This window comes from Strix uralensis, chromosome 4 (assembly GCF_047716275.1).
Source record: "Strix uralensis isolate ZFMK-TIS-50842 chromosome 4, bStrUra1, whole genome shotgun sequence".
NCBI classification, from domain to species: Eukaryota; Metazoa; Chordata; class Aves; order Strigiformes; family Strigidae; genus Strix; species Strix uralensis.
The window spans coordinates 36,163,116-36,172,683 of NC_133975.1; the positions used below are offsets into that span (position 1 = coordinate 36,163,116).

Genomic DNA, 9,568 nt, shown 5'->3' on the forward strand with positions numbered 1-9,568 from the left:
CATTTGTCAGAATGATTGGAATGCATAAGGTTGCTTTTCAGACAGCAGTACTGTAAAATCAGAGCAGCTTAAACTAACAAAGTAGCACTAAGAAAGGAGCAGTCCCATCTACTTATCCACACACTGTACCCTTATGCCAATATGGTCATATATGCAGTCATGTGGTGAACCAGACAGGAAACCACCCTGATTACAAACTAACCAAGCCAAAAAATAGGTAGAGTGCATAGCCTCATTAAAGCTTGTACCAGAAAGAGGGGGGACAAAGTGGCCAAGGGAAAGAGGACAGCGGGATTGCCTCTCAGCAGTGGTACAAATTTATGCCACTTTACAATATTCTTGTAATTTCAAGGTACATGTTCTTTACAGATCAATCAACTGGGAAAAAAAACAAGTTAATTCAATGCAAATTCAGTATTCATATGCTGAGGGTCAATCAGTTTAGAACTGCAACACTTACCATCACTCTTCAAAGAATCATACTGCAACACTGAGAAGCAGGTCAGAGAGAACAGAGAGGTAGGTCGCGGAGAAAACACCCCTGTGTTTTTTAAAGGAGTGAGTGTACTTTTCTGCAGCGATTATTTCTCTGGGGTACTCCACAGCCACAAATGAACATTCTCTTTGATTAGCTAGGAAGTGAGACTTAGATTGTATAACTTGCCTTGCATAATATTGCACTTTTTCCCCACTTAGAAAGTATGTCAGCTGTTCACCTTCAGCACATACCAAAAAAATCCTGCATAGAAAGTACTTGGTAAAGGTTCACAGAGCTACTTGATCTTACTCTTGCTTGAGACCTCTGATCTACATGGAACCAGCTCTTGCTGATTTCAGTGGGAGAAGAATAATGAATAATTATGTGTATCAGTAATGGAGGTCAGGAGTAATGCTGTATACAACTGAATGGTTTTATCTTGGACCCCAGGGGATCAAAAGTGTAATATAAATGCCAAACAATCCACTTCATACTTAAACCTGTTGAATTTCTGTTGAAATGCTTCCTACCTCTTTCAGTGGATTTGATGACAAATCAAGACTGTTCAATGAGGTGTTGCTGAGAAAACTGAAGTCCTCCTTTTTTAACTCAGTGATTTGATTGCTATCCAACATGAGCTCACGAAGGTTCTTCAACTGTTGCTGCAATCCTAAATTTGCTGACTTCAAAAAATTATGAGATAGGTCCAAAATATTCAAATTCTGGGAAGAAGATGTAAATAGAAAAGTAAGAAATTATTTTTATTTTATATAATACAAAACCATTTTGAAATATTGCATAAGAGCCAATGGATTAGAAACTAGTGGCAATACTACAATTAAAATAAATTTATAATAGAGAAATGGCAGCTTTTGAGCTCCTGCAGAAAGAAGCCTTCTGTAGCTTCCACACCTGTAACTTTCATTGTGTTTATGGTCTTAACGTGCTAAAACATCTACTGCAAACCAAAGAATTACTTTATCTAAAATTCCTTAATTCACTGACAGCCCTCCTGCTCCAGATAAAGTGACAAAAGCCAGAGCCTACACTGGCTGCAGTTACGACTACGGCAGTATTAAACCTTGTGTTCCACCTCTTCACTGTGGTCCAACCCCTGTAAACAGGAGTGAGGAAGGTGAAGAGAAGTGCAGTAGCAGCCTACAAAGATCAGTGCTGTACGCCTCGTGATACTCCAGCTCACGCCCAGGTGCTCAGACTTCTCCTGCATCTGCAGAGGAGGAGATGCTGCCCTAAAGGTGACTCCACAGAGTGTGCCCTGAGGTGCCCCAAGCCTTGGCCTCCATCAGTAACAGGGCAGCAGCAAAGCCAGGAAGGCCAGAACTTCAGTCCTGTTCCCAGCACCAAAGCCAGCTGTACTCATTTGTACTTAGTTGAGACAGCAGTCCCACGATGCAAGCAAGTAGATTTTATGTGACTGAACTGGAATACTGAGTTTAGCAGAAGAGCTCAGACTTGTTCAAAACAACATGCACACTGTACAACAATAAGTACCCACACATTGTCTCTATTTTCTTTTGTCCTTAGGACTTTCATTTTTTGTGATTCCCTGCCTGGTGCAAAGCAATGCCATAGTCTTTTCCTGCCTCCTGTGCTGGTTCCCCAACCTCATACATGCTACAGAGAAGAATATTTAACCACACGTAAACTACCAGGGAAAACAAAGGATCTCAATCCCCAAAACCCCCTGAGACACTACATTCAGCCTAAGCACTGGCTTTCATGGTCTGAGTAATTATGCCTTGACCTTGAGAATTTAGGCTAGCTACCATTTTTATACCCCAGGCAACTCAGATTCCACACCATCCACTTTGCCCTATATGTCATCAGCTGCTGCACAGATTCTGTAGGGAGAGGTGTCCTGATGGGATGCAGTAGGAAAAAGGGGATGAAGAGCATTGACTCATAAGGATGGCTGAGATTCCCGTGTGCTCTAACACAAGAGATTTTTCTTTACAAAAACAATGAACAAAGATTATATGCTGGGTATTTTCAGATAGGCAGCTGTTCTGTACACATACTGGAAAATACAGTAAATTCCCCATCCATACTTTATTTAAATGAAAAGGTGCATTTCTAAAGCTTACCTCCAGGGATTTGAAAGGATCATTTTTTATATCTATTCTGTTGTATCCTAGATTGAGCTCAGTCAGATTGGTGCAGGAAGCAAAGACTCTGTCAGGGAGCTTATACAATTCGTTATGTTCTAACTTCAGAATCTGCAACAGGGGCACATTTTGGCACAATTCTGGTTGCAGTTTAGAGATGCTGTTGTAGCCTGCGTTCAAGTAAACCAGCTGGCTGTACTTGGTGAGATTTGCAGGACCTAGCTGTCTTAGCTGATTATGAGAAATGTCCAAACCCGTTATATTGTTCGGGAGATCAGAAGGAATTTGAGTCAGCTTTAGGTGACTGCAGTCAGCCATTTCATTTCGGATCTGACATTGCTTCCCAACTGATGCACACAGCAAGCAGACAGATACCAGTCTGATAGATAAGCTGCTCCACCAAAGAACAGCACTTCCCATTGTTTTATCTGCAAAGGCAAAATGAACACAGTACAAATTATAGTCATTTTGACACAACTTCTATCTTAAACTGAAGGCTATGCAAGCCACTGAGCACTCAGTATTTTTTACCCATAAAGTACCATTATATTTCTGCAGAAAAGGTACGTCTAATACTCTCTCTAAATTAAGATTTTTCTTTAAAAACAATAGTATTGTCTTACATAAAAATTATGTTCAAAAAGCTAACAACACTTTATCTATTATCAATGCAAGTTTCCAACCATTTTCCCTTTCTGATTAATTTTGCATTGCTTTAGCTTGCATAAAATACAATAAATATGACAAATTATACACAGCCCCCCTCAATGTTAATGATTGAGCTCTGAGCTTAACCACAGTGATAAATATTTATACACAGGCCCCTCAATGTTAATCACTATACTCTGAGCTTAACTGCACTTAAATTATTTTTAGTTATATGCAGTCAGAATGCCTAATATACCACTTCTTTATTTTACAGTTCTTGCCATTTTTTGTTTTACAAGCCAGCCACACAAAATTTCTCATAGCGAAAGAAGAAATACCAGGCCACAGAAGGGTTTGTGTGAAAGTAAGAGCTGACAAAATAAATCAGTACCAACCTAGTCAGAGAAAAAAACAGAAGAGCCAAGATGTATTGAGTCTATGGACAGTGTTCTCTACATTTATCCAAATACTTCACAGAAGAAAACTTACACATTTAAGAATTTATATACCCCACCCCTTATCTTTGGAGCATTTCCTTAGGATATCAATCTCTGTCTACTGGTGCTCTAATCTTCAATGGCTCTGCCTGTTTAGGCATTACATTTCTGATGAATCTGACTTCATGTTTTATTCAGTTTCAATTTAGTATCCATAAGATTTAAATTTACCTGGTGATTTTGTAGTACAGCTTTACTAGATAAGGATTAAAATTAATTCCACACAAATTCTGACCGGAATAGAGCTGGAAGAGCTCAGAAGGGTTTGACTAGCCTGCTGAGCCATAGAGCTTGTCTAATTAAATAGTTTTTCTGCTAATCAAGAGAAGAGTCCAGTGTATCTTCCATATCATTCTCTACAGATTTAATCTTTAGTAGAGGGAGAACAAATACTTTGGGAGTGCTTGCCAGAATATTTGTCCATGCTTTAGCAAAGAACAGTAAACTTAGGTTCCTCCACTTCAATTTTTTCTTTTTAAAAAAATATAAAGCTTATACTTTCACCCCCAAGTCTTTGAGTATCTCCACAATCTCCATATACACATATCTGTATGGCCTTCTGCCAACATAATTGGAACCTACCTGCCAACCTCAATTTTCCAGAGTTAAGTCTCAGCATGATGAGCTCCCAGGTAGAGAAGACTATCAGTGCTCCACTTCAGAACAGGCTATAGAAGGGAATTTAACCTTACTAGACTTAACAGGAATCTAGAAGAGCTTCTTAAGGAATACCAGCTTTCTTAGTTCTGCAGCTCACATTTTCCTTTGCTTGGAACCTGTGCTTAATTAACATGATCTAGCTTTGAGCACATTAGGTTATTGCTCAACAGCGAACAGTGAAACAAGAAATTAAACCAGCACATTTGTACAGAAAAAGAACAAGCCTTCAGACTGATTTTTTTTTTAAAGAGAAGAGTTTTCACTACCGTAACAAAACACACTGAGGAACTGACACTGCAACCTGCAGCCAAACAGGAGTTTAGCAGGTCAGACCCCAGCAGAGTTTGGCTCCGTAGGTGACCTGCCTTTTCAGAGGGCATGCAGTAGGACTGCTCCAGTGGCAAAAAAAATACACAGAGGGGAAACCCGTGAGAGCCTCTGTGGGAACAACCTGGCCATCTAGGGAAAGGCATCAATAAAATCCAGTGGGCGTAGGGATACAAGTGAGGGAAAGAGGGACATAAAACATTGCAAAAGCATACACAAAGAACTACAAAAGATGATTTTAAATTAACCTTAATGAAAAAACAGTTCCCTGCTGGGCACTGTCTGTGGGCCTGACCCTTCTGCAGCTCACACAGCCTGGCTCTCCACTCACCTGCCACTGGCAAACAGGAAAAGGGAGGGGGGCAGCAAATAACTAAACCTGATGGTCCTACAGACAGCCTGACCTGCTACAGCTGCTGCTGAACACAGCACCCATGTCCTGTAGCTGAAGAAAATGAAGAACCACTTCCCCTGCCTCATCCCTCTGCACCCCAGCTGCTGGAAGAGCTAAAGAAAACAAAGGGAGAGCTTGTCCGTAACAAAAGGTTTCCTTCTGGCCTGCATCCTACTGAGGTTTGGTTTTAGGGAGATCAGTTAACTGTCAGGCTCCTCAGCACAGCTCATCTTTAAGTTTGAAAGGCACAAGAAATGTACTGCACAAACACAAACCAAGTTCTTTGGCTGACTTCCAGTGAGGCCTGAAGGTCTGCCTTTTTCTGTTTTTTCATTGTAGGAAGTCTGGAGTCAGCTTTAGGTGTTGCATGCTTTGGCTGGGGATCCAGTGAAGAAAGCATGCACCCATTATCAGACTGAAGGGACAGCATTACAGAATAACACTTAATGGACAAAAGAAAGAATGACAGTTTGAATGAGCAAGAACTTTAAGAAACTGGAGAATTCAGTAAGGGAGCCTCCAGCATCTCCCGGGGAGGGACATTCCCACTTCACCTTTCTTGCCCTTTTTTTTTTTAAAAAACACAAAAATACCTTGTCAGCTGGACAGGGGCACCACATCCAGGCACCAAAGCACACTCATTAAGCAAACAGCAATGGCACCGACTTCGCTAACTTGCGAGTTAGGAGGAATACAAGGTCAAGCAAATCGCCCAAACTCCCGAGCAGTACTTTGGCTTTGTACCTCTGATACAGTCGCATTTATTACTAAGAAGTGAAGAACGACATCCGCTTACCGCCGCAGGTTTTATCTCCTTCACTTCGGAGGCATCCAGGCACTGCACAAGTTCCTCAGCACACGAAAACCATGAGGAAACTGGTTTCCTCCGAGTCGAAAGAAGTGAAACCGAAAGCGGGGCCGGTTGCGCCGCGGGCAGCCGGAGCGAGCGGCGGAGCCAAGGCCGGCGGCGGGCGGCGGGAGGGAGGAGGCGGCGGCTGCCCCGCCAGCCGGCCTGGAGAGCATCCCCCGGGCCGCAGCAGGCCCTGCTCTCCCTTCCGCACCCCATTGTCCTGCCCTGAAACGTTTCCGAGGCGCCGAGGGTGGAGATGGCTCCTAATCTCAGAGTTGGGCTGGCACTTGTGATTCGCTGCCAGAAACGGATTTGAGCACACAGCTGTGTCACGGATGAGCAGCACCGCACTGCCCTACCGATAACTCAATTACAATTTATTCCTTGTTAATTCCAGTGTCTCTGAAAATCCTCGAGGATCTACCCCAAAAGCAGATATGCTGACTGAGATTACTGACATGGGAACAGTACTCTCTTGATGTAGAAACAAAGCACCGATAGGTTCCTACAGAGCTACATAAAGTATCCCTTTTTAAAAGGGAATTTGTTTATGTGAGAGAGAAATAGATTACATTTTTAAGAGAGATAATAAAATATTTTCTATTGTATTAAAAATAAGAAATTATTTTTAGATGTGTGTCCTTTTCATAATGGTTGTGAATTCACATGTCCCTGCTTTCCCAGGGTCCTGACCCATCAGTTTCTTGGAGGGGACTTCCTCACTACGAGCTTCTGGACGCAGCACAAGGTGCTACTGCTTCGACTGCCTCGGCATTGGTGAATCCTCTGCAGGGCTCATCCAGCCGTACTTAGGACACACCATCACCACTGAGTTCACTTTACATTTTTAGGCAGTCAAGTTGTCCCTCTTGAGTGGACAGTGGGTAGCTTCAGACTCACCCAGAAAAGAGTAAACTTGGGCTCTAATTCTTCAGAGTGTTTGAAATTACAGCCTGCAGCAATGTGTTAACTGCCTGCCCACCAGGAGCTCTGGAGAGGGAGGGAGACTGTGTGGGTTGCTACCCTATATCCTGTTAAATCTGGGACTACTGACAGTGGAGCCCAGGGAGATAGGCTGGCTACCAAAGAGGGCTTAGTTCCTACTCCTTAGGGCTTAGTTCCTACTCCTGCTCTCTGAATTCTTTCAGCAACTGCCTAATACAAATTACTATCTATTCTTAGAGTCAGGACACTGAAACTGAGACCAGAACCAAGCTCCTTTGGAGCAGAAAGGCTCTAAAGTCTGTCTCATTCCCATTTCACAGTTAAACATTGATCCTCTCTTTCATCTTGCTATGGTATGCTGGTTTTGACTGAGACAATTTTCTTCACAGTAACTAGTACAGGGCTGTTTTGGATTTGTGATGGAAACAGCCTTGATAATGCAGGGATATTTTAGTTACTGCTGAGCAGTGCTTACACAGTGAAGGTCTTTTCTGCCTCTCACACCACCCCACCAAGTGGGCTGGGGGTGCACAAGAAGTTGGGAGGGGACACAGCTGGAACAGCTGACCCCAACTGACCAAAGGGATATTGCATACCATGTGATGTCATGCTCAACATATAAAGCTGGGGGAAAAAAGAAGGAAGGGAGTGATGTTGGAAGTGATGGTGTTTGTCTTCCCAAGTCACTGTTATGGGTGATGGAGCCCTGCTTTCCTGAAGTTGGCTGAACACCTGCCTGCCCATGGGAAGTGGAGAATTAATTCCCCATTTTGCTTTGCTTGTGCATGCGGCTTTTGCTTTACCTGTTAAACTGTCTTTATCTCAATGCATGAGTTTTCTCACTTTTATCCTTCTGATTCACTTCCCCATCCCACTGGAGGGGGAGCGAGCGAGCAGCTGTGTGGTGCTTAGTTGCCAGCTGGGGTTAAACCGCAACATATGGGAAGAGCAAGTTTCTGTTCTATGCTGCCCTGTGTGCTTCTGCACTGGATAAGGTCATTTAATCATAAGCACAGCCACCTGAAGTCAAATTAAGTTACTCTGAAAAGGATTTTCCCTTTGTGTTTTATAACTCTGCTGCTTTGGAACAGAAGAAAATACATTGATGGTAAAGCAGCATAATAACTAACCACCTTTGCAGGTCATTATTCCAGCACAGCAATACTGTCAGGTACTTTGCATCTCATCTGCCCCTGCACCATACTCATACTACAGATAAAGTGCGCTCTTTGATCTCACCTCATAGTTTATTGCCTCTCAATTTTCTCTTCCTGATACACATAGGGGACCTATTAGGAAGCTGGAGTTGTTTCAGGTGCAATGCAGGAAAACCATCTGATGCTGATGAAGCTGCTAATTTTATCAGCAGTGCCCTTCCAACACTCTAGCTTTAGAATAACGTCAGTGGCTCAGGGAGACAACGGCACAAGGGTGCTCAAAAGCTCCACTCTTGTGGAGCACTTGCACTAGGAGTAAGAACATTTCTTTATTACAAAAAATTTTAAAAACAACAAAGCTCTTGTAGACATTTTGCAGCATGATTTTCAAGAACCAGCAGATACTACTGTGTGAGGGAGAATCTAGGGCATACACAACCAGTGCAGGTTCAGCAAGGATGGTATTTCTGAGACAGAGGACAAAGTGGACACATCTGTGCTTATTTCAGTGGTGTGAAATGACATCAGGCTCTCAAGTTGCCGTAACTCCACTGTAGCTTATTTTAAACTATACTTATGTTTTCAAGTGCTGGAAAGAACATGGCAAACTCATAATGGAGGGGAAAGTAAAGCATTTCACATGTCCAGAGAACAATTTAGGGAAAAAAACAGTGCAAAAACTCAGCAGCGCTCCCACACTGTGGTCAAGGAAAGCAGCTTGAGTGAGTTGGTTCTGAATAGTGATGAAAGGCAGTCAGGCAAAATTCTGGAGACGTAGCCATTTCACATCTATCTTTAACAGCAGAGTAACCAGTTGCTGCACAGACCTAGTTTAAGCTAATATGGGCTATAAGCACAGAAAGGTGGGGATGTAAGTGAAATCTCACAGAACGCTCCCGGAGCAAACATGCCACCAAAACTTAGCCTAGAAAAAAGCACAGAGGAAGTCTAGTGATCTTAACCTGATCTTCAGATACAAAATGAGTGTATCAATTTAGCACATGGCTAATAGGACTTCAGTGGTTTTGTAAACTGCAAGTCAGACTGCAAGCATCAGGGGGAAGATCCAAAATGACACAACACATGCAGAGACTTCCCATGACTATCAGCCACTCAAAGGGTGAAAGTGCCATATGTTGTGGTTGGATTCAGACATCCCACACAGCAATGAATGGGTTCATGCAAACAGAATTTAAAGATGTCTGGAAACGAGCCTAGAAAGCAGGAAAGAGCAGAGCTGAACAGTTAAGATCTGAGGCAAGTCTTGACAAGGGACATCCTGCAACATCAAGGAAACTAGAAGGGAGGGCAGTATGGCAGATGGAGTTAGCTTGTATCTACCTCCTGAGACAGGAGAATAGATGCTTCTTCTGTGTTGTGATTACATTAATTCAGCGAAGTGTAATTGTGCTGTTGAAGAATCTAACAGGTCAGGTACAATAGTTCCTTTAAGGCTGCTTGCTCATCACTGCTTATTTACAGGTTG

The 9,568-nt window shown here is 42.7% G+C and overlaps 1 protein-coding gene across 4 annotated transcripts in view; it reads right to left on the reverse strand.

The window, feature by feature from the left end:
• Positions 1-6,055, reverse strand: part of TLR3 (toll like receptor 3) — a 53,545-nt gene extending 47,490 nt beyond the window's left edge. For 2 of the 4 annotated variants that reach the window (XR_012628686.1, XM_074866348.1), the window contains exons 1-3: positions 4,332-4,498; positions 2,584-3,032; positions 1,009-1,200 (exon numbers count right to left, since the gene is read on the reverse strand). Coding sequence is in view for 1 of the 4 variants with exons in the window: in XM_074866348.1 (XP_074722449.1) it covers positions 1,009-1,200; positions 2,584-3,032; positions 4,332-4,368 (678 nt within the window). In the remaining 3 variants the exon portion in view is untranslated. Of the gene's footprint in view, positions 1-1,008; positions 1,201-2,583; positions 3,033-4,331; positions 4,499-5,874 lie in introns of those variants that run through there. The other 2 variants (XR_012628687.1, XR_012628688.1) reach the window with 2 other exon arrangements.
• Positions 6,056-9,568: the final 3,513 nt, after the last annotated feature.